The following is a 25,524-nucleotide window of genomic DNA, read 5'->3' as shown; positions in this document are numbered from 1 at the left end:
TGACCAGGATGACCGAGAAGGTTTTGGCCTAAGACTCATGATCACGACCATTGAGACTGGGAGTCATAACCATAGTGACTGAGACTCTCAATCATGGCCAAGATAACTGAGAAGGTTTTGGCCTAAGACTTATGATCATGACCATTGAGACTGGGAGTCATAGCCATAGTGACCGAGACTCTCAATCATGGCCGGTTATGGGCTCAAAACCTTATATCAGTCTTAATGGCCCAAAAAATTCCACTCTTCTTCATTCTCAGCCTTAAATCGGATCGCCATGATTAGAAATTAATCTCTCGCCCTGATGACCATGGGTCGACCCAAAGTTCAGACTTCATGATTTCTGACCACGTGGCATGATTGCCTCGAATTATATTTTAGGTGTTAACACTTCCATATATATATACACACACACACATATTGTATATAACACTGTTTCCTTGTTTCGGATGTTCTTTCCTCGCTCGTGTTTCTGTATTTTCTCAATGTCCTACCTTTTGGACCTTGCTGTCATGATGAAGAGTCCTTAATTTGAGGGAAAAAACGAGAAAATAAATCATAGAAGTGTCCATACACGTATGCTTTGGATGGTGCCATCTTGCTATTTTTAACTATCTCTGTCTCAAATTCACATTTTTTGTTGTAAAAATCTCATTTAAAAACTCAAAAGTACTGTATATATATATTTTTTAATATTATCAATTTAATCTTCTTACATTGAACTTATAAAAAGTAAACCATTACATCATTTGGATCCACTATGAACATATTTGATATTAATTCAATAAAAAAATATTAAAATTCGTCCTCTTAAAAGACTAGATTAAAAAAAAAACTAATAATAATATTTTTTAACGTCCTGAAAAAGTTCAAGCTCCTGAATTTCTAGCTTCTTGCCATCCATCCTATGCCGATAAGTGGACAGGTCATTCAAATGATTTACCTAACTTTTCTTGGGTTCATTATTTAACGTTTATAGTAGTATTATTTTCTTAAAAGGAATAGATACCAAAATGTTGCTCTATCGTCAACATTGTGCACACACATTTGGAGGTTTAAGCTCGACCTAAAATAGTTTTTTGCAAAAAATATTTTCATTTTTTAAGTAAAATATTTTTTTTTATTTATACTTTTCGGTGTTTGGCAAAAATTTAAATCGAGATCAAAGTTTAGGTTGAATCCTTCAGGAGGGATGTATAAAATAACTTAACAAAAATTAATGAATAAATTATTTTTATAAAATTTTAATATATTTTTCCTTTGTAAATATTTTACGAAAATCAAATACCAAAAAATAAAAAAATATTTTACATCCAAACGAACAAAGTTAGTGACAAAACTTATTGAAATTCAACCATAATACACAATTGGCACCAAAAGTCACTAAATCAAGTTTATCTGCTGTTACAAAACCTGTTTCAAGTTCCTTTTAATCTCTATATTTACTGGAATACTCGAGTCTCCATCATGTTTCCCATAAGATCACTCTATAACAATACCCAAGATTCATGTGCAAGTGTATATGCTCATTATCATGTACAGTAGTTCATATTCATGACAAAATGATATGTCAAAAAAGAAAAAGAAAGAAAAAAAAAACACGAAATAACGCTGCGAACATTTTTTACAAATCAATGCTGTAAGTATGAACTCTAGTTGAGAGTCTCTATACAGAGGTTTGGCTATCCTTCCTTACAATCACCGTGACGCGAAACAATGCTATCCATTTGAATTTGATTGAATGAAAGAATGATATTGGCAAACTGGTTTGCAGAACAAACATTTTAGTTTGGCATCATCTACCCTTTAGGTTCTACTCAATAACCCCAACTTCAAAGGAAGAGAAAACTGGACTCGAGCAGATCAAGGTTTCACCAGGACTGCTTTGGAGGTGTCCAAATGGTTAAGGCGGCAGGTCCCAAGGAGATACTCCGGGAGTTCCTCTGGTGTGTTAGACTGCGCAGATAAATTAAAATCTAGAGATGAGTTTATATTATTAGAATTATCAACGAAGGTGCTACTGTGAATGCAACATAGAGTGAAGAACATTATTTAAAATTAAAGCAACCAATGAACTGGAGAGAATTTGGTTTACAATTTCAAAATACATGAGGAACTAAATGCACCAGAATGGTTTGTCTTGGTTCAAATAATTTATTACAAAATTGAAGAACCCGCTGCCATCTTTTTAGGTATAGTTAGTTTACCTGTATTAGAAACGCCATTTCAATGACCAGATTGTTCAGGTAGCCGAGCACTAGGCTGACCACACCTCTTGCAACCGTAGATGACCCAATGTTAATCCCAAGCTGAAATCAGAATTAAAAATTACAGAATCAACATATCATAACATGACAACACCCATGCCAAATAAACCTGTTTCTTTTAATTTTTAATTTGAGACTGAATACATGATTGTCTATTGGAGAGCTCTTTTTAAATTAAGTTCCTTAGTTCATTTTGCTACCAATCACAGTATATTAAATCAAGGCATTGATTGGATTATTAACCGTCTTCACCAAAACAACAGGAACATCCAGTAATCCATCTTTCCCATAGCAAAAGTGAATGGTATTCAAAAGCTTAAGACAGGAACATCCCAGAATACAAGCCAAAGCCCACTTTTACAATCACGGACTAGCAAAAGCATAAAACTTACGACTACCAAAGCATGGCTATGGTATAAGAGTCCATAGAATTAAATTATGCGGGATGCAAATGAGCAAGAAATGGTTTGAACTTCACCTACTCTCACTGTTTATTTAGGACAAAACTATTGTACTTTACCTCCAAGTAGTTCTTCCCGCGGAAATAATTAATTTCAAGTGCTTGACCCACCAGGCATGCTTTCTTTCCAACACTCTGCTTGACTATCCATGATCCCTGAGAAAACAAAGTATAAGCAGCAAGTGATCCATGGACTATTTATGATGTGAAATGGGGTTTATGCAACATAATGAAGATCATATAGTGTTATTTTGGAAGAGAAATCATAGGAGTTGGTATGCATAGTTTACTAATTTTAGTTTCTTCATATCATAGACCACAAGAGAGGACTTTTGACTGAGATTACAACGGGGCTCATGTTTAAAAAATTTGATAAAGCAAATCTATTAAAATGGAGAAATGTAAACAACTATTATTTGAATAAAATTAAACATATTTCTTGTTTCTATAAATTATTCTGGGAACAATAAAATTAGAGAAAAATAACCTCATTAGGAATTTAATTCCATGCAGAATCCATCACATACATATACTAACCTGAGATATGTATGGTATGAGCTTAAATCTTGAATTTCTATATGCATCATCTCCTTTGATGAAGCTCTCTAGCAAGGGTTCATCTTCTACAGGAGTATTCATCATATAATATAGAGCAAGACTATAGGTTGTTGAACCTGGGACCTGGTTCATTGTGGTTTTCATAATGAAATATTTGATTCTTTCTGATACCACAATTAGGGGGGGAAATATAAAATAAAAATAAAAAATAAAAAAACTAGATTCACCTGTATGTTTACAATAAAGAAGTATTCTGGGCCACCCTTTGCTGCATATTTCTGTGGAAGAAAGCTAGTATCAGATTTCTTTCGACCGCATAACACCATGATAATGTAATGAGTACATTTCTGACAAAAAATCTTAATTTGACACGAAATTTTATGTGAAATAACAGATCAACCTGAACCATGCTCCCAGGACGACCAGCAAGATCATCTTCTCGCTTGTCAGATCTCAGCCAATCTGCAGCAACCATTTGCATCAGTGTGCCTTTGGCCTTAATCTGGAAAGAAGGAACAGAAGGATAAATAAACTAAACAAGCACCAGCAAATCTATGATTCTATCTTCAAATTAGAGTTCTGGGTCTGGGGATCTTTCACACAAATGAAACAAATATAATTATATTTGCTAACGGTACCGTGATTAACACTGTGCTGGCAACATGGTTCCTTAGATGTTGGTCTCTCAAATTTACAGTTTAAAAAAAAAAAAAACCAGCCTTGTCTGGACCAGTTTCCAAGTCAGCACCCTTTTCCTCCTCTTTCTTTTGTTTGGAAGAGGGAGAGAGAGAGAAAAGAAGGGGGTGGGGGGTTCTTTTTACCATATTTATTGGAACAGAAAGGGACAAAGGTGTACAAACAATCTTTTGTTCAATTAACGCGAGCACCTACAAATCTATAGTTCTATCTTCAACTGAACCTGAGTCGATATTTCACACAAATAACATAAATATAGTTCTTAAAACTACCATGATTAAGGACTCTGTGCTGGCAAGATGGTCCCTTGGATGTTAAACCCACAAATTTACAGATTTTGGAAACCAAACACCATTAAGCCTCAGCTAAGTCGGTTTCAACATATCTGGGTGTAATACATCTAAGACTAGTTTTTTTAGTAGGCTCCCTTAGTTCCTTTGTACCGTATTTGTTGTGACAGGAAAGGACAAAAGTATATGAAAAAAAAAAAATTCAAACAAACTATTGTTTTGCTGGATAGCTAAGAAGATAGAACCTCAAATTTGATATATATTCGAACCAGGTAACATATTTTACACACAATAACTAAAAATGAGGATAACGAAAAACAAACCCATAACTGTACTCTGATTATCAGAGAGCACTGTCCTTCAGAGTAGCAATATAATGCAACTAAAAGTAAGACCATCAATAAACTGGTTACTTCAATTGCGGAGCATGATGAACACATCATGTACCATAAAAAAGGTGTTAAGTCTGGCATATACAGGGTTCTGGGAGCGGAACACTCAAGACAACCATTTGACATTATTTTATAAAAAATGACTGATCACAGACTTGAACCACATTCTCAAACTTATCAGCCTAAACAATTACCATTGCATAAAAAAAGTGACCTCCTTATCATGAAATACAAGCAAAACTTTTCCTCAAAAAACTTGTGTCAGTTTAAATTAATTATTGAACTGCTGCTGCTAAAAGGAGTCCAAACGCTAACAGAAAGCCCAATATCAAGACAAGAATAATAAATTGCAGATTTGGAGTTCCAATTATTAAAATTATATATTCCTGGGCACCTTCTTATGGTCTTCTAGATACTTCTCTCCACGAATTAGAAATGTAGAGGGATCTTCCGCTGTCCAACTGCAGAGCAAATTACAGGTAGGATCTTTTGGAAGAGTGGTTCCGAAGACGTATGAAACACCATCTTCCCTCCCCATCTCTTGTATATCCACATAACCCCTCTTATGAACTGCAGCGTACAGGAGTCTCAGCAATCAGTAATTCATGAAAACTAAGAAAAACTATTTATGGGAACAACCAGAAAAGGGAAGACCCTACCAGTCTATATATTATGTTTAATATGGATTGAACAAGTTGGACTCACCAGCAAGGTCGTGCAATTTTTTCACAAAACCAGCAGCAGTTGACAACCTGGGTTGGCGGATATCCTGTAATACTCGCAAGCCAAAGGAGCCAAGTGAGAAAACCAGGACAAGAAACATCTACTGTAATTAACAGCATTTTTTTGAAATGCAAAGTAATACCTAGACAATAATGAGCAATGAGTAAAGTAGGTTGAAGAGTGGGGGTGAGCATAATGGGGTTAGTTTTGTGAAGTGAATCAAGCGGAGAAAAATAAGGGCAGAAAACCAAGTATTTGGACATTAACATATCCAGATTACCTGGTGGTATACATTATGCAGACAGTATCCTTTGTATCTACCCAAAGAAAACTTTATCGTGTACATAGATACAGATGTATGTTCACTCACATCCCCTGGATTTACTCATTTTCTAGTGAGACTATGTTAGAAGTCCACTTTATTCTGTGAACATTGGGAGGGTAAGGATCATCACCTAATTGTAACAAGTTTAAAATTTATACCCACAAAATATCTGAAGAAAGCATTCATCCATACTCTAGCTTCCCATAGTTTCATCATGGTTTGGGTATCTTCAGTATGCCTCAAACTGAGGCAATGATTGATGCAGCAGGTCCTAAACTATTAATTCCATCCCTCCCGTGACAAAAAGAGAAAGTAGGCCATACCTGAGAGTACATTTCTGGACCAAATTCAGAAGGCCAGCCATTTTCTGACTGGTCATAATCCAGCGGTTCTGAGACGTCAAAGAACTCATCCGCTGCATCATTCAGTCCTACAAGGCTTGCATATTCTGAAGGTGTTTTAACCATTTCTTCTTCCTCCTTATCTTCTTTACCCTTTCCATTCTCTGCCCTTGTCTGAATACCAACCTTAGTATCTTCTTCACCCGATGAAAAATCAGAGGACGAGTAATCTCCTATTTTTGCTCTAAACAACTCTCGTAATGCTGAAATACAAAAAATAGAAATACTGATTCAGTAAAAAGAAGATCCAGAAAATGGAAAGCAAATGTACACATGTATTAGAGTAGGAGTATGGTGAATTTATGTAAGACATAGAAACATACCAGCTACCCTTCCAAGCATGCGGATTGTTATAGATCGGGCTGAAGATGTTTTTAGATAAGATTTCCAGAATTTCCAGTCAATAGCAAGCATGTGTTTTACAACTGATTGTTTCCCTTGATTCATGGGAGATATTACATATCCTCCACCTACAAGAGCGTGAAAAATGTCATCTTATTCATGGAATAATGAGAGTCAACCATGCACATTTCAGATCAAAAGACCAATGAATGCCAAAATGGACAACTTAGCTCAGTCACAACCATGCACGCATGTGCACTAGACGACTTATATACCACAAGTACAAAATACCAACAGATATAATGTATATATAGACAACATATGATATAAGGAACTCCATAGCTACTAAGAAAATTTTATGTAACTTCTAATTTTAAGCATACATTACTTTTAAGGCAGGCACGGACATAGCCCCTCTGAGGTTGACACTTCTTGTGAAACACAGAATGGTAGAGAATAACTGCAAGAGCAAAAACCAAAGGGAGTTATTCTCTGATTTGAATGGATCTATGGGTGATATTATCTTGTAACATTGCTTTAAAAATATCATTACCATATGTCCCATCGTCCTCCCTTCTCCAATAACGCTGCAACAATAGATCTCTTCGTTTCATCCCCCTGCAAAGTATAATACGTCAAACACAGAACCTATACAATATATAAACTCTTGAATAACTCCATTAAAAACATTTGCTATAAAAACTATATGTTTAAATCAGACCAGGATAACCAATCGCCATATAACAACTTGTGAATGATATCAGTATGGCCATCAAGGTGCTCAATGACACTACCCTTGTAAAAACAGAAGTCCCATCTGCAAGACAAAAGAAAATAACACTCGATTATCAGGAAAAGAAAAAAAAAATAGTGAATGGACTTAAAATTTGACATGGATCTGTTATGGCAGAGATCTTCTCCAAATAGTCCTACCATAACTCAGCGTTAAACCCAGGAAAAACAGGAACAGGTCGATCAACATAGAATTTTTTGGTGATTAGATTCATGGTGTTTTTAAATCCTTACGCTGTAGGACCAAGGATGGCCACAGCTGTGTACAACTGTCAGCACCATAGGTGGCTTCCAATTTGGTACTTTGCAATATTGTTGCATAAGCTGATAATTCTCTGTCATTAATGAATAAAAGAATAAAGGGGACCTTGGCAGTTGACAAATACCACAACGAAAGCAGTACACTTGTCGAGGGTGTTGGAGCATTCACCTGTGTGGACGCCCAAAAGCGCAAATATAGAAGTGGACGACATGGGAATAGGTGAATGGTGTTATGACATTAGAAGTTTATTTTGGGAACTCCATTCCACCGTGGACCACACTTACACAGCATTATTAAGCAATATGTTGTTAGCAAGAGATTTGTTACTCCTTGTCTTATAAATATACATACAAGAGAGGAAAGTATTTCCACCCTGTCTCTATTACCAAATTTTGATAAAGGAAAGTTCTCTCTCTCTCTCTCTTAGCAAAAATTGATTCACTGACAAACCAAAAAAGAAAAAAGAAAAAAGAAAAAAGAAAAAGGAATCATGTTCCACCCCATGACCAAACTTCATATTAAATAGCTTTTAACTGTCAATATATTCTATAACATATCATTATAACAGTAAAACGATAAAGTCTATTTCTATATTTTCTACAAGTCTGTCTTAGAAGCAGAATGATTGAGAAATCCTCTGATGTGAAGTGGAAAAAACCAATTCTGTGGTAATCTGCTGGTTTGTAGAAGCCATAGCTCAAGCTAAGGAAAGGAGAATACAGTGGAAAGGAAAGACATATATGACTGGATATTATTGAAGGATAGCTCATAAGAATGAGATGATAATTTTGCAATTTGCTAACAGTCTGAAAGGAATCTGGTGTTTTGCTGACAAAAGGGCTGTCAAGAAGATTAATTTTCAATTAGTCAAAGAGGATGAAACTTAAGTCAATAGAGTGAGTCATCTATGATAAGAAACCAACCTTTTTTAATGAAGATCCGCGCAAGAAGGTTTAAAGGGTGACAACAAGTCATGAAGAGATTCTCTGGAGCACTATTGATGTCCCTCCATATGGTATTGACTGATATGGTGCTAAATACCAAAGAAAAAGCTGATCAAATGCTCTTAATGGACTCATAACCTTGTAAGGTAGTGTCGGGGTACACACCTTATGAGTCCATCCATATAAGTGTCAAAAAGTGAAGGTTGTTACCTAAAATTGTATGATTACACACTCTAGAGCAATAATCAAATCCAAGTAAAAGGACGCATGACCAAACATGGAATCCAAGAGAACTCATCAAATCAAAGATACTTTGTGTACTAGTTGGCTAGTTCACGCAAAGGCATTAGGCTCAAGACTTAGATCACGTAATGATTGTGATCTACTGCTAGATTATACTACATGTTGATTCAAGTCAAATGACGTGGACACCTATGCACTTACCTTTATGACCATTGTTTTTAATAATTTCTCATAATTTTTCGTTATCTTGAATTAATTGAGAGATCATTTGAAATGCTTCAAACAATAAAGTTAGGCTTGTTTCACATAGAGAGAACTAAAGGGTCCGTACAAGTTACACTATTTGGCAAGAACAAGAACTCACTGAGAGGGATAACTATTTTTAGGGCCTTTAGGCAAGGCTAGGGACAAAAATACAACACGTGCCGGTGTTGCCATGTCGTGTTGGGCTAGGCAACGAGCATGAGAGGGTCTGTTTTTCAAAACCATCCAAAACCTCAACAATAGCCCTCTTCTATTTCTCCCAATCTCTCAGAACTCTCTCTGGCTCTCATAAGCTTTTAGGCTTCTGGCCAACAGTAGTATCTGGATCTAGACTACTTTCTCCAATCTCTGATCACTCTTCGACTGAAATTCTGACAAATTCTGCCTACTTGCGTCAATCTCTCATCACCCTTCGACTGAAATTCTGACAAACTCTGGCAACTCTCTAACCACATTCCAACAATTCGTCGACTTTTTCTGTCAATGCAATAATAATTTTCTAAAATTTTTCTAGCAGTTCCTAAGCAAATTTTGAAGACCATATTATTTTAATAGTTCATCTAGGGCTTAATTCAGACGAATTCAAGTCTTCAATTTTAAGTGCACATAGTTGAAGGTTGTCATTGTAACCTGGTGGTGAAGGGTGATCACCAGAGGACCATCTCAAAGTGAGCCATGGGTTCCTAGTGGAGGCAGGATCGCTTTTAAGTACAGAGGATTCCACGCATTAGCTTGTAAGTTTTCCTTTTACCTTTCTTAAAATTGAAGTTCTTGCTAACTTAATTTTTAATTTCCAGTCTCATTATTTATTAATTAATAAAGCACCACATGTATGAACTTTTTAACATGCATCACTAATGATTTTGTAGTTTTTTCGGTCCTAGAATAATAGAATTACAAGTCCGCAAATTCATAAGATACCAACAGAAAAATAAAGAAAACCACCATGCAGTTTAGTGACAGGGCATCCAACAGCCAAGATTCTCTGAAATGTTGGTTAGTGACTGGGTGCCCTATTTGATAGTCTTTGATCACACAAATAGTCAAAAACCATGTCAATTCTTTTTTTCAGTTCCTTTCTGTATATGTTTCTTTTGTTGACATAGAAATGTCTATCCCAGGATCACATCTCTGCAGAACTACAGGTTACAAAATTGTAATGACACTACAGCTATTACAAAAGCTTTAATATATAAACACTAAACTATTGGAAGATGAAAAAAATCCACAAACTTACTCTGATCTTGAAGGACCAAGAGACATGAATGTTTGGAAAATGGCCTCTGAAGTTCCATCAACTACACCCACGGCCATTATTGCAGGATGATCATCCCACTGCAAAAAATAAAAATAAAAATAAAAAAATAAAAAAACATACTCAACAAGAAATAGTTTTTAGAACTCTTAAATGTTGAATTAATTCTACCAACCTTCCCATGAAATTCCCTATCCTTTGCCTCTTTGAATAGCCGGAGGCCTGCACAATCCCAGAATTAAACATTAAGGTGATGTTTAGATAATGCAATTAAGCACTTAAATCTGAACAAATTAAGTGATTCTTTAAATAAGTGCATTTAATAACTTAATTTGGGAATTTTGGGTACCACTTAAAATATGTCAGTCTCAAGTGAGAGGGAGTTTACTTATCACTGAACGCAGAACACACTCAGTGATTTGAGTTACGAAAAAATTTCCTCATGGACAAATTTGCCCTGAATTGTTTTTTCAAACTATCGCGCAAAGGATGTTCACGAATCTGCAACTTCTCCTAGGTGCTCACGGCTCTCTTCCTCCGCAAAGCCAGCCTCTCAGGCATCTCACGTATATAGTCATAATTTTCTGTTTTGGTGTTCGATCCAACGACCGATTAATACACTGAACAGTTAGCTAATGAGTAATACATTGATTTGTGGCTGATAGGTTGTTGGATGTGTTGGGGTAAGGGAAGATATAATAATTCAAAGTTCAAAACTTGTTTGATTTGAATGGAGTTGTTAAGTTTCCAGAAACTAATTTATTTGAGAAGAGGCTTAGGGAGTACCTGAAGCCTTCTATGTCCATTTGAATTAGAATGTGGTACCCATCTGATTAAGCCTGTTGAAGATTCGTGATTTTCTTGTGTTGTATTGGAGTATGTTGTTTCTTTTTCTACGAATGTGAAAGTATGTATTGAAATAACATTTTGAAAGGAGGTTGATTGACTAATAATGTGATCGAGATATGTGAATTGTGTAGGTGTATAAAATTTCAGCCCAAATTTGATGATTCGACCCGAACGATCAACACTTCAATCACTTAATCAAGAAAGTATGCAAACTGTTAAACAGAGTATTGAGAAAGAGATCAAGGAAGAGCAAAGGCTAATTGCAAAGGGAATCAGATGATCTTCTTTGGGTCTTGCCCTTTGTATTTATATTTGCTATAGTCAGGATTTTTTGGGGCCGTTATGTACCGTTACATATATGGCCTTAAATTTTCATAATTGTACATCATTTACTTCTAGGTATTATTGCCAGCTGCATGTGGCTGTAACCTAAAGCTTGGCTTGTCGGAATGGATCTTAATCCTTGGGCCGCTTTGGGTGTTGGGCCTTTTCCTGCTGGACCTTCATGCAATGGGCTTCTTCCTCTGGGCTGTGTATATGATTGGGCCTCTTTGTTTTACTCTGCCGACATGTGGCGTTTCATGAGTGGTGGGAAAATTTCCCTCCACATTTTACCCCTAATTCCTTTTATGAATTTGATTCATGTAAGGAATTGTAACTGTCTTTGGAAGTTGAGCAATTTCTGAATGTTAATGTTCATCATTGCCTTTTTTCGAAGATTGCGTCTTTAGAGTTTCGTGCAGCCACTTTCCTCTTTGCACGTTCACCTTCTTTGTGTCTTTATATATGCCGCATTGTCATCATCGGGCTGTACACTGAGAGAGATATTTGGCATCTGTGAAGTCCTTTTCCTTACAGCGATATCATCCGTTTCACGAAGGTCAGTCTTCTTCGACCTCTATTTCGTTTTTCTTTCCCATTCGATTCAAAGTTACGAGTCAAGGGAGCAGTAGTCGCACCTTGAGTGCTTGGGTTTCTGAATCCAAATCGGGAGTGCCTGAAGTCAGCATGAGTGGTCAGTGTTTTGTTGAGGGTCCAATTGTTCTTCCCATTGATGTAATGGAGAGGAAATCTGTTTCCGTTCTTCAACTGAGGAGAAAAAAAATATTCCCATAGACGTTTCCCTTGACGAGTACCCTCACCACTTGAATTTCAGTACCGGTGAGGGTCTTGAGGAGGGCGAGATGCTTTTCTCGGCTCATGACTTGTCTACCTTCAGGTTTCTGCTGAATCCTTTCAACCTTCGAGTTCTCTCGGTTCTGAATTTGGCCCCTCTTCAAGTAAACCCTAATTTCTTTCGTATCCTTTCATGTCTTTTGGCTTTGAATCGAGTCAGAAGGTTATCCCTGAATTTTGCCGATCTCCTCTTTTGTTATTCGCTCAATAGGATTAGGGATGAAGAAGGTAGATATCACTTTCACACCCGCACGAACCGTGCTTTATTCTCTAACCTTAATTCTTCTGATAAGGAATGGAAAGAGAAAATTTTTAAGGTTAGGGGTGCCTGGCGCCCTTTGTCTCTTCAGGAATTTCCCGTTCGGTCAAGCTTTCATACCCCTTCTGTCCCTTTGTTTGATGACAATGGCGAGTCTTCTTGCTTTGTTTGTGTAGTCAAGCTTTTTTGTTTTATTTATGATTTTCTGGGTCATAAGATTGATTTGTTTCCTTATAAATTTGCAAATTTGAGGCTCGAGTATCTCCAAGCAAACGTTTAAGACAACGTTTCTTCTGCAAGAATTCTTCTGTCCTCTTCTCTGCTTGACATCATCTCTAGAGATCCCCCGTTTGCTCCACAAGATCCCAAGGAGCCTATCGACCTTGGGGACTCTGATTCTGAAGTTGAGCCCGCTTCTTCCATTCATCCTCCTCTTTCCACATCAACAATGGAACTTCCTCCTCCAAAGGCTCGTTTCTCCAAAAAAGAGAGAGAGGCAGCAATGAAACTGGCTCACGAGCGAAAAAAACATGCTCCTTGAGGCTAAAAACACCCCTTCTTCTCAAAAGCTGAGGGGGTTTCATCTTCGTTGGTGTCAAAGCGCCAGCTGTCAAGGGATGCCCCTGATCCCAAGCGCCTCAAGCTCATGGCTGGGGCTTTCAGAGAGAAATGGTTTTCCTCTCTGGCGTCATTGCTTCCGCTGGTTGTGCTGGCGATGACTTTGCGGGATCCAAAGAGAAATGGTTTCCCGAGATGCTGAAGGCTGATGATTCTGTGATTGCCATTGGCAATTCCGGGGCTGAGGACCCGAAAACTATGATGGGTTTGGCCAGAGGGATGTGGCCACCCAGGGATGAGATCAACCAGCAGCAAATGAGTATTGAAGATCTCCTTTCTCTTGGCCCCAATCTATTATGGAGGTAGTGAATTTTGGCAATTATTTGTATGTTCAAGTGTACCTTTGTTTCCCTATTTGCCTCTGATACTTTGTGTTTGTCTTCTGCAGAGCTCCTTTTTGATGTTCGCTCTCCTGAAGAAGCTGTCTACTCCTTTCTTCAGGCTAATCAAGCTGAAGCCCTCTAAAAGAGGATTGATCCCTTGGAGGCTTCTGTTAAGAATGCCCAAAAGGAGAGCAAAAAGAGCCGTTAGACGGCTGAATACTTCGGTAAGAGATCCCGAGAGATGGAAAACAAAGCCGCTAAACTTGAGCTGCAACTTGCCAAAGCCAATTCCAAGTTGCAGGTCTTCAAGGACGGTGGCTTGGAGATGTTCCAGCGTTTAGATTGTAGAACTCCGCTATGCCAAGGGTTTTCGCCTTGGATTCGCTCAAGGGTCCCTTCCGGTTGAGGAGTGATAAGTGCACAAAACTTGCTATTTTATACTCAAGAATAAATGATTAATTAATATTTTCTACTAAATAAATATGTTTATCCCTCCTTTTCATGTTTTATAGGGGCTGATTTCAAAATGAGAAGAAAAGAGACAAAAATAGCAAAAATGTGAGATTACACGATCAATCCAAATTCAAAATTGGCTTTTTCATCAAATCAGCAATGATCAAGCCAAATTAGAAAGCATATCACGCCAAATTGGAAAGCAACAAGATTTTAGGAAGATTTGATATATTTTTGTTTTATTTTATTTTCACTTCTGTAATTAGAATTTCCCCCTCCCAATCGGTCCATTCTAAACTCTATAAATAGGGACATATATAGAGGAGGTAGAATGTACAGAGTTAGTGAGAGAAAATAATAAAGAGTTAGAGATTTTTTTTTTCCTTGAATTTATTTCTTGTAGTTCTTTCTAATGAAGATTATTATTATTATTTTTTTTATGTTGTACGTTCTTGTTAGTATGCTAGCTTAAACACCTTATCTCAAGGGAAAGATGAAGCCACCATGGTTAACATGTAATTGAATTTCTTTCATATCTTGTTTTAATTTTCTTCTTTAGAACATGTCTTTTATTCTTCTATTCTGTGTTATTTTATTGAAAAAAAATTCAAAGGGAGAATTCTTCGTGTTTGCCAATTAATGGTAATTCGGAGAATGCCTACTTCTATTTACTAAAGATTTACCATATTAAATAAAAAATGTTCTCTCTTATATAAGCAAGTGTTGTTTAATTTTATATTTTCCTTCGTCTTTCCAAGTTGTAATTGGATTGATGAAGTGAATTGCTTATAAAAGGAAAATTGACAAGAACAAAAGAAATTTGTTTATATGGATCTGCGGTGGTGGATTCTCATCCCTCAAGACTATTCCCATTATTTGAAAAAAGAAAAAAATAATTTAATCTTAGTTTTTATTTGTTTTATTTTACTTTCATTATTCAAACATTCAAAAATTGTTTAAAAAAATTCTTTCTCCATCCCCTTTAATTGATGTTTTGAATCTATATTCGGAATCTAACTTGAGAGTGGTTCGACCCTGCTTATTACTATATTATTTTTAGTAAGTATTTGCAGGTTTTTATTATTTTTGCACGAGGTGTAGAAGAACAACGACAAATATCCATAAATCTACACTCGTAGAGGAGAGGGGGTATGCTGATGCTGATGAGCATGACGTGGGGCAAGGTCTCTAGCTTATTGGTGAGTATATTGAGCCCTTGGCCGAGGCTAACGAGAAGAAGGTTGCTAAGCTTCTGAAGGGCGCCTCTGCCCCTCATGTCTTGCCCCCGGTCTACTATACTTTAGCATCTGTGGTAGAACAAGTGTCAGTTGTTGACGATGTCCTTCCCTCCAGGGTTCTGCTAGGGTTAAGCTTGTTGATGCCTTTACTAATTCTTTTACCAAGGAGGGTGCACTCCTTCTGTGAAAGAGTCTTAAGCAGTTTTTTTTTTTTTTTTTATTTAATTTTTTTTTATTTTTTATTTTTTATTTTTTGAGTAGGGCATATCCTGCCTCTCTTTTGTAACGATCAGGAACTTTAATGAACTTTCCTTGTTAATTTTGTGGTCTCGTATGCGTGTTTATGTAAGAATAAATGTATTTCTTAGGCTCCTTGGCCTTTTGATATGTTTGGCACTGGGGGTCGTTCGGCTTTTTTTGGACCTTATCTAAATTTTAAAAAAAACACGATCTTGGATCCGACTCCTCGGGCCATTGCCTTTGACTGCGATCGGCGCTTGGGGCTGTTCAGTGTTTTTGGGCCTTGGCCAAATTTTGAAAATACATCATCGGGCGTCTGGCTCCTCGGGCCATTGCCTTTGATTGCGATCGACGTTTGGGCTCGTTAGGCTTTTCTGGGCTTAGCCAAATTTTGAAAATACATAATCGGGTGTCCGGCTCCTCAGGCCATTGCTTTTGATTGCAATCGGCGCTTAGGGCCATTCAGCTTTTTTGGGCCTTAGCCAAATTTTGAAAATACATGATCAGGCATCCGGCTGTACGGGCCATTACCTTTTATTGCGATCAGCACTTAGGGCCGTTCAGCTTTTTTAGGCCTTAGCGAAATTTTGAAAAAATATGATCGAGCGTCCAACTCCTCGGGCATTGCCTTTGACTACAATCGGCGCTTGGGGCCGTTCAGGTTTTTTTGGGCCTTAGCCAAATTTTGAAAATATGTGATCAGGTGTCAAGCTCAATTATCAGGGGGCACTCCTTACAATCCCATCCTTTTTGGCCCAAATAAAAGGAATGCGGCCATTACCTTTTATTGCGATTGGCACTTAGGCTGTTCGGCTTTTTGGGCCTTAGCAAAATTTTGAAAAAATATGATCGAGCGTCCGGCTCCTCGGGCCATTGCCTTTGATTGCGATCGGCGCTTGGGGCCGTTCAGGTTTTTTGGGCCTTAGCTAAATTTTGAAAATATGTGATCGGGTGTCAGGTCAATTATCAGGGGGCACTCCTTACAATCCCATCCTTTTTGGCCCAAATAAAGGGAATGCGGCCCAAGCCCAAAAAAAAAAAAGAAAGCCGAACGGCTCCAAGCACCGATCGCAATCTAGCGACATCTTATTAGGGGGTGCTCCTTGACACTAACTAGTACTTGAATCTGAGTTTATTAACTACTTTTTAGTTTCATTTCTTTTCGATGTGGGACATGTTAAGCATGAAGGGGACTTCTTTATTAGGGCTATCTGTTGCCAATAGTATAAAGAGGAATTGAAGTTACAACTTATTGAAAATACCTCTTGAGGTGGATTACATTTCTAGGCTTGTCCACTTCGGTTTCATTCAAATATTGGAGTTTGTAGCCCCTTTGCCAATTACATCTATAACTCTGAATGGTCCCTCCCAGTTTGCTCAAGCTTTCCCGCGTGTTTCTCCACTTTTCTCAAGACAAGGCTACCGGGATTGAAACTCTAGTGCCTCACCTTTTCGTTGTAGCTGTTCACCAGTCTATGTTGATATGCCGCCAGTCTGATTGATGCTGCTTCTCTCTTTTCTTCCAAGAGGTCCAGATTTTGTTCCAGTAGCTGATTATTATGATCTGGGTTCCAAACCAAGCTCCAAACGATTGGTGCCACTATCTCAGTGGGGATTACAGCCTCTGATCCATAGGCCAATGTGAAGAGGCTTTCACCCCTTGGACGCCTGGGAGTTGTCCGATAGGCCTATAAAACGTGGGGAGGTTCCTCCAGCCATTTTCCCAACTGAGTTGACTTCTCCAATTTTACGCAATTTATGAGCTTTGCTTGAGCTGTATTCTGTAGGAATTCTTTGGCTCCTTATCCTCTTCTGGACGGCCATGGATCATATTGATGACACGAACAGGTTCATTATCTGATGGTGCTTTCGGTGCAAGCCTAGGCCGTTTGGATTGCTTTTGATTAACTAGTTTGGACAGATATTCGGTGAGTTCTCCTTTCGTCAGTAGGGTTTTTACTTGCCTTCTCAAGCTCTTCCAATCATTAGTTAAATGATTGAAATCGTTGTGAAAGGCACAAATTTTGTTCCAGTAGCTGATTATTATGATCTGGGTTCCAAACCAAGCTCCAAACGGTTGGTGCCACTATCTCAGTGGGGATTACAGCCTCTAATCCATAGGCCAATGTGAAAAGGCTTTCACCCCTTGGACGCCTGGGACTTGTCCGATAGGCCTATAGAACGTGGGGAAGTTCCTCCAGCCATTTTCCCAACTGAGTTGACTTCTCCAATTCTACAAATTTATGAGCTTTGCTTGAGCTGTATTCTGTAGGAATTCTTTGGCTCCTTATCCTTTTCTGGATGGCCATGGATCATATTGATGACACGAACAGGTTGTTTATCTGATGATGCTTTCGGTGCAAGCCTAGGCCGTTTGGATTGCTTTTGATTGACTAGTTTGGACAGATATTCGGTGAGTTCTCCTTTCGTCAGTAGGGTTTCTACTTGCCTTCTCAAGCTCTTCCAATCATTAGTTAAATGACCGAAATCGTTGTGAAAGGCACAGTGCTTGCTCTGATCCCTTTGATCCATCGGTTGCCTTATGGGAGAAAGGATTTGGAAAAACTTTCTGCCCTTGTTTTCCTGGTATAATCTTGCTAGCGTGGTCCTGAGTGGGGTCACCTTTTCAGCCACCCGTGAACTTTTCTCTGGGGCTCTGCTTTTGAAGCTCGGTGGTTCCCATTGAGCTTTTTGGATGTTCACCCGTTCTCTGGGACAGCCCTCCATTGTGACCAGTGTCGCCCTATGCTACCTGTAGGCCTCGCTTTCTTCGAGCCTTATGTAATTATGGACCCCTGCGTTTAGCTCTGACATGTCGACATGGTCTTTTTGATCAAAGAGTCATTAAACCTGGTTTCTTGGATCATCGCTATCTTGAATGCTTCCACAGCAGTGACTTGGTTGCAATCGGAGATTCTTGAGGACTCCATGTTGAATCTGGTCAGGAAATCTTGAAGTTTTTCTCCTTTCATTTGTCATATGGTAAACAGGCTGGATATGGTTTTTTCAGTTTTTTATTCCCACAATGTTGTGCTAGGAAAGCTTTGCATAGCGTCTTGAAGTCCGAGATTGATTTATGAGGTCTATTTTTGAACCACTCCAGTGCTACTCCCTTTAAGCTGGATGTGAATATCTTGCATAAGAACAGATCATTTCGTGCATCCAAAGTCATTTCCTGGCTGTAGTGGTCCAGATGCTTCATCAGATCTCTGGTCTTGTCAAACTTAATAAATTTCGACATGACGAACTTTTTTGGTCTCTTGACTAGTTCTATCTCATCGGTAAAGGGGGTTTTAATTATGGAGGCTATGAATTCTCTGGACATGTCTTCGGGCGTTTGGGCCTTCAATCCCTTGATCTGCGCATCCACTTTTCTCCTGAAACTTGCCAGGATATCGTTGTTAGTCAAATGTTGAAAATAACCATCTGGAATCAAAGTGATGCGCTTCTCGGATTCGGCGGGATCTTCAAAGCCTTGTGTTCGTGTCTGCCTCGGTATTCCTAATGTAAATTCTGCCACTATTTGGGATTGATTGGCCGCGTCATTCGCATTTTGTTCGGGCATGACTCGAAGTGCGTTAGAATTTTGTGAAGGAATCTTTGGCCGCTAAAGGTTGTTATTGTCCCTTTGAGTTGTCGGGACTGGTGGTACGTTCAGCTGTTCATTCCGTCACTCGGGTTGTTGATCTTGAGGATTCTGCTGATTAGCAGCCGGCGGGGGAGGAGGCATGTTGGCCCGCTGAACAGCAGTCCTGAGCTCCTTGTTCTCTTGTCGTAAGGCATTGATTTGAGTGGCACTTGCCTCATTAGCTTGCCTTAAGGTATTGATCTACTAGGCACTGGCTTCGTTCGCTTGACGCATGGTATTGAATTGTTCCTGCATCTCTTCGCACATTTTTTTTGTATGATTTCTAGCTGCTGCATTTGAACGGCGTCTGATCCCGTTGCCATCCCGGAACGATGTCGCATGAATCAAAGAACTCAACAATGGGGGTGAGAGGCTTTTAGTCCCCTTCCCACAGACGGCGCCAAAGTGTAGGTGTATAAAATTTCAGCCCGAATGATTCGACCAGAAATATCAACACTTAATCAAGAAAATATGCAAACTGTTAAATAGAGTATTGAGAAAGAAATCAAGGAAAAGCAAAGGCTAATTACAACGGGAATCAGATGATCTTCTTTGGGTCTTGCCCTTTGTATTTATATTTGTTATAGTTAGGATTTTTTGGGGCCGTTACGGACCGTTACATATATGGCCTTAAATTTTCATAATTGTACATCATTTACTTTTGGGCATTGTTGCCAGCTGCATATGGTTGTAACCTAAAGCTTGGCTTGTCGGAATGGATCTTAATCCTTGGGCCGCTTCGGGTGTTGGGCTTTATCTTGCTGGACCTTTATGCAATGGGCTTCTTCCTCTGGACTGTGTATATGATTGGGCCTCTTTGTTATACTCTGCCGACATGTGACATTTCATGAGTGGTGGGAAAATTTCCCTCCACAAATTGGTTAGGTGAAATTTTACTTTTGTTAAAAGAGCTCCTTATATGTCTTATGGGTATGTCTTATCCTAAGCTCTTCAAGATTGTGATCGTCAGACATGACATGATTGTCAATTGTTATCATCTTGATAGTGGAGGCCTGACATGGGATGTGGAGTTTTTGAGGCCCTTCCAGGATTAGGAGCTGGAGGACATCTTTGATTTTCTGGCAGAGCTTTATCGTGAGAGGGTAGAGGGTACGGGGACTCATGAGTGGATGTGGATCCCCTCTTCTCATGGGAGATTCATGGTGAGTTCTTTCTACTTGAGAGTTGAGACTGGTGAGCGCTCAGCTCTTCCTTTCCCATGGAGGTCATGTGGCACACGAAGGCACCCCTGAAGGTGGCTTTTTATTGCTTGTATGGATCATGGCGGCTCTGGGCCAGATTCTTAAATAAACAACCTGAGGAGGAGGGGGTTAGACTATAGTGAACCAATGCAACATGTGCAAGAGAGACAAGGAGTCAGTGGATCATCTCCTTCTTCATTACCAGGTGGCTCGTCATTGAAGGGATGTGATCTTTGGCCTTTTCAGGTCTGGTGGGTTTGTGGATACTTGAGTGATTAGGGGCCCTATTTGGCCCTTGTGTAGTCTTCGGGATGTGCTCCCCTCTTTAGCGCTATCTATAATACTTATCAAAAAAAAAATGTTCAAGTTCATGCTAATTTGTAAAACTCAATTTATTCTCTAATTTACAAATTACAATTACTGTCGTGATGGTCAATTATGACATTAAGGTAGTTTGTATAATTGATTATTTTGAGTGATATTTATTGTCGAATGATTATTTTTTTATTCCTATAATTATAACCATGAAAAAAAGATTACTTTAAGATATTGAGGGTAACTTGTAAACTAAACAATTTTCAGACTTAAATGTTTTACACTTGTCAAGCAGTTCTAATAAATTCAGACAATAACAAACAAGCTTTAACATATTTCAGTACTTACTTTTCAGTTTTAAAAACAACAAATAAATTTTGACAGCCTCAAAAAGCAGATCATAAAATTAATACTTACCATTCTGACAACCAAAAATTATCCAAGGTGAAGGTGCAATAACATCAGATGTCGTAGGATCTGTGTGTGTGGATGAACAAAGAGTCCAGTCTATGGAATTTATGTGATGTGCCCTACTGGAACAGCTTAACCTGTGCACAACAGAGGATATAAGCAGAACCAGAAAAGGATCCCAAATTTCAAGATATCACATCAGCACCATGAATTTAAATGCTAAATTCATTTTTAGCATAGTTGCTTTTCAGCAAAAAGATACAGAATGATTCCAAAAAAACTGAGAATAAGAAAAGGTATAAATTAGGAGTTACATCTTTGGTCACATAAACATTCTAGACATAACTAAAATACCTCAAAGATCGCCCTTCACTCTTGTGACAACCCACTGCATCTTCTCCTGGATCCAGGTCCTCCTGCATAAATATAAAATAATTAGTCTCTTAAGCGTTACAGTACTGATGCAGATTAAGAAAACCGAGCAGTATGAAACCTTTAAAGCTGCTTCCTGAAAGGAATGTATCCATCTTGCAGCTTCTTCAGGACAGCTTGCTCCCAACTGTTTAAGTTTTTCATGAATTATGCACGTAGATTTCATCATGAAAAGTACAATTTTGACAAGAGAGTCTCCACACCTTTAATTGATCATTGTGATTAGAAGTATTATAAAGTGTGAAAATAAAAAATACCTGCAAGTGATATAAAAGTGTCAGTACAATCTCAAAGAAAAGTAAACATATTATTTCAACAAAATAATTAGAAAAACAAAAACAGATAAAACATCACTGCCCTAGGGGGTAAAAAATAAAATTTGGTGCAACATTCATACTTTTCTCTGAATGCTCTCTCTCCCATTGTCCATCACCCGAATGCAGGAATCTATGATTGCACTCCTGTTAGGATCCTGGCATACAAGTCAACATTTTAAGTTAACACCGGATACTTTTGGTACATGTGTAAAATGCAGGAGAGAGATAAATAGAGAGGGAGAGAGAGAGAGCAAAGCTGATAATATGAAAGTGCATTAACAATTATAAAATAGAGCCTTAATTTACTTAAAAGATTATTCTGTACTATGGACATTACTAATCCACAATGCAAAAACACTTCATTAACCATTTTAGCTACCTGCTAATATATTGGATCCACGTTTTGACATAATTCCACTCACTTTCTAATTCATGTGGCTACATCTTAATAACAGCACAAATGTTTCTGTGTGCCTTTAAACTTGGAACATTGAGCAAAGCAATCTATGAACCACTTATAAAATTAAAAATTAAAAAAAGAAAAAGAAGAAGCAATCTATGAATCAGTTTATGCCTAACATGCCACACCCACACATTAAATATCTTGATATTCTGATATGTGTTTGTGCATGTATATCAATGACAATAAAAAATATTCATGAAGAAACCTTCAAGCCTATGTGCATGCAGAAATACGCAGAAAATACAGATTACAACAGAAAAGCATGAGCTTATTAATTCCGCCAAGAGCAATGAGCTCCTCCAATCAACATCTGCATCTGAAGATAACTATTTCCAGGCAAATTAAGGTTAAGCTTAGCAGTTAGAACACAAACTTCTCAACTTTGAAAATTCTTTTTCCTGTTTCCAAATGCCACAAAAACACAAACAGAACTATTTGCCAAACACCTCTGTTCCCCTCATTAATGGCCTATACAGCCACTCAACATAAAACAATAAGTCCAAGCTGTTTGTGATCAAAGTTCACAAGATCACTAGACACTACCCTACAATGAAGAAATAATTATCCGATGATTTTGAAGCCTCTGACCAAATGACACACATAAATTATAAATACTGCAGTACTATGAGATGTATTCTTTCGATATATATAACACATACACCTATGTCATAAAGTCGTAATTAGAACTTGACCCTTGCACCTCTTACGCTAGATTGATTGCACCGGCAAAGGATGGAGCCACTGGAAACATCTATGAAGAATTGTCCCTTGAGCTTTCAGCAATAAAGAAGAAAAAGATGAGTGACAAGGGCGTTGGGATTAGGGATGGAAGAGGGGGGCTTAGAATGATCATATCATAAATTCAAGCTGCCATACTACATCAACCACAATATAAGAAAAACTGAAAATCTATATGTTTGTACACTACAGGAAGCATGAAACAAAACTGTAGATCATGGAAAAGAATATTGTGCTGGAGTATTCAAGGCATGTGAAAAATGGTTTTTTAAAACTTCAACCAAATTCAAATTTCTGCATCCAAAAAATCTGCAAGCAAGTTGTTTTACAAAAAAAAAGAAAAAAAAGAACAAAAAGAAAAAAAAAACAACTAAAAGCAGAATCCAACAAGTAGCATATCTCAATTTCCACTAGCATATCTTAGTTGTTGACCTTATCAAACAAGCAAATATTAAGCCTGTTGATGCCTGTAAGCTTGTTGATGATTTATGTTAGTGGGGATCTCACATATTAGTGGTGCTTTAATACTACTGTAGTTATCAAAGAAATGACACCCAATACACAAAGGACGCCTCTAACAAACTTTAATCAGAAAGAAGAACACCCCCAAATTTCAAAATAAAGACCCTAAATAGTTTCTTGACATTCTTGTACATCACCCTGAACAGAATGTACTGACTCCACAATAATGATAAAAAATCATTAACGAATTCAAATTGAATTAACCTAAAATTAATTACCTGATATTATAAATCATGGTACAGGGGAAAACAAACTGAGAAGAAACTAAAGATGTTTTACACAAAGTGTCACAGACAGAGAAGCACATACATAACACATATGTATGTACGCAAATATGCATATAAACCCTAATTAAAAATTAGGATGACTAATTTCATCTATTCAAATCTATGATCCTATATTCTATTCCTACACCATCCTTTAAACAAAAATGAAACAATGTTTATTATTAAAAATAGTCATGACATATAAATAAAAAACAGAAACCCACTAACAAAGTTAATTTTACAAAAATCATCATAATAAAATAATGATGAAAAACAACTCGCCCAATAATATGAGATTTTGGGTATCAACCAAAATTTCAACTGAGCAGCGGCACTAGAATTGGACAATAAATACATACTACACACAAGTGAACAGAGACGCAAATATATGATATATATATACACACACACATATATAGAGAATAAAGGGAAACCTCCTCCTTTGAAACGGGTATTGATTTGAAGCTTTTGAGATGGTGATCCTGAAGAACATAGTAGCGTTTTCGCGAATATTGCAAACCAATTCGATTGGAACGAACGAGATACAACCATCCTTCCATTCTACCATCATTTTGCGAGACACCCATTTCTTTCAGAAATCCGCAGACACCAACTCTTTTTTGGTTCCTCTTGAGTTCTCTCATCAAAAGTGGAAACCCATTGCAGATGTAAATATATGTTACGTGTGTGTATATGTGTGTGAATCTTGTGTTCAGTATTCAGTAGTTAACCAACCAAGAATTCAAGAAATGAGAGGACCCTCTGATCCCTACTAAGGGGAATCAGAGAATCACTTCTTACAAGAAATGAAACTCTGCTGGTGACGCGCTTTCTATCTCTCTCTCCCCCCTCTTTCTCTCTCTCTCTCTCCCTGTGCCTCGATTTGGTGCGTAACTGCATATGTGATGAGACAAAAGATTGCCGGGCAAATAATACAAATGTCGAATGACTTTATTGCCCTCGATTTTAGAGAGTACAGTGTGCCAGACCAATTGACAATTGCTTCCCCTTTAAACAAAAACAAAAAAAATAATAATAATAATTGAAAAAAATTACTTTCCATAATCACATAACTTTTTCATAAATTTTTCTTAAAAAAAAAAACCAGTATTTCTCGACAAACTTTTATAAACTTGTAATAATAATTTTTATTTATTATAATTTACATATTATTCAAAAAAATTCATAATTATATTAAAAGAAATTCATGTTAATCAATACAATGAAAATTTTATTTTGATTCGATTCATTCACTTTCTTTAGTTTTACTTTTCAGTTTCTTCTATTAATTTTCATCTCATCTTTTATAAAAATAAAAAATTAATTAATTAATCAAATGGAATTCCATTTTACCCATTTTTTATATTTTTAGAAAGATGACACTCTCTCTCTATATCTATATAATGTTTATTAAAATATTTGTTTCAATTTGAATCAAGTGAGACGGACCAACTAGATGCACCAAACGTTGTGAAAGCAACAAATAAACTTTTAGATATTAATAATAATATTATTATAATAATAACTTTGTGGATAGTGGGTCCCATCAAATTCTCTTCGATTCACCTTCTTTGTCACTACTGTTTTTCCACTTGCATCACACTTTTAATTAAAAATTATTAAATAACATGAATTTATGATTTGGATGCATTACCCGACAACGGCTACTTCCGCACACTCTTTCACTCGTTACATTCTCTCACAAGGAAATTGACAGTGACATGATTTTGAGTGAAGGTCGAATTGTTTTTTTTTTTTTTTTTTTTAGAGTCGTTCAGATATAATTATATTTAGTGTAAAGTCCAAAAAAACCTTGAACTTTACTCTTTCTCTCAAAATCTTCCTAAACTATTTTTGTTA

The 25,524-nt window shown here is 37.4% G+C and overlaps 1 protein-coding gene across 2 annotated transcripts; it reads right to left on the bottom strand.

The window, feature by feature from the left end:
- Positions 1 to 1,496: 1,496 nt before the first annotated feature.
- On the bottom strand, positions 1,497 to 24,571 carry LOC132306196 (protein ENHANCED DISEASE RESISTANCE 2-like). Of its 2 annotated transcripts, XM_059803510.1 has the most exons (21): positions 24,099 to 24,571; positions 21,756 to 21,830; positions 21,562 to 21,615; positions 21,420 to 21,485; positions 21,281 to 21,342; positions 20,933 to 21,063; positions 10,390 to 10,436; positions 10,197 to 10,294; positions 7,176 to 7,271; positions 7,008 to 7,072; positions 6,843 to 6,914; positions 6,436 to 6,582; positions 6,035 to 6,315; positions 5,369 to 5,432; positions 5,058 to 5,233; positions 3,686 to 3,787; positions 3,513 to 3,563; positions 3,265 to 3,408; positions 2,788 to 2,883; positions 2,208 to 2,309; positions 1,497 to 1,956 (listed from the first exon to the last, which is right to left on the bottom strand). In XM_059803510.1, exons 1-21 carry the CDS (start codon positions 24,306 to 24,308, stop codon positions 1,864 to 1,866), a joined length of 2,232 nt encoding a protein of 743 aa, XP_059659493.1. In that variant the 5' UTR covers positions 24,309 to 24,571; the 3' UTR covers positions 1,497 to 1,863. The 2 variants fall into 2 exon arrangements, with proteins under 2 accessions (XP_059659493.1, XP_059659495.1); XM_059803512.1 differs by lacking the exon at positions 3,265 to 3,408.
- Positions 24,572 to 25,524: the final 953 nt, after the last annotated feature.

Source organism: Cornus florida, unplaced genomic scaffold (assembly GCF_030987335.1).
Source record: "Cornus florida cultivar Cherokee Brave unplaced genomic scaffold, ASM3098733v1 CherokeeBrave_3.0.0_Hap2_Chr05, whole genome shotgun sequence".
Taxonomy (NCBI): Eukaryota; Viridiplantae; Streptophyta; class Magnoliopsida; order Cornales; family Cornaceae; genus Cornus; species Cornus florida.
The sequence above is the reverse complement of the archived record's forward strand: the minus strand, read 5'-3'. Positions and strand labels throughout refer to the sequence as shown.

What these genes read in the sequence shown, in the direction of transcription:
- LOC132306196 (XM_059803510.1), bottom strand. Translation starts at nt 24,308, where the DNA reads ATGAGAGAACTCAAGAGGAACCAAAAAAGAGTTGGTGTCTGCGGATTT. An exon ending in GTCCAGAAATGTACTCTCAG is followed by an intron (nt 5,433 to 6,034) that starts GTATGGCCTACT and finishes CGAGTATTACAG; the next exon opens with GATATCCGCCAACCCAGGTT. An exon ending in TCTTTATTGTAAACATACAG is followed by an intron (nt 3,409 to 3,512) that starts GTGAATCTAGTT and finishes ACAATGAACCAG; the next exon opens with GTCCCAGGTTCAACAACCTA.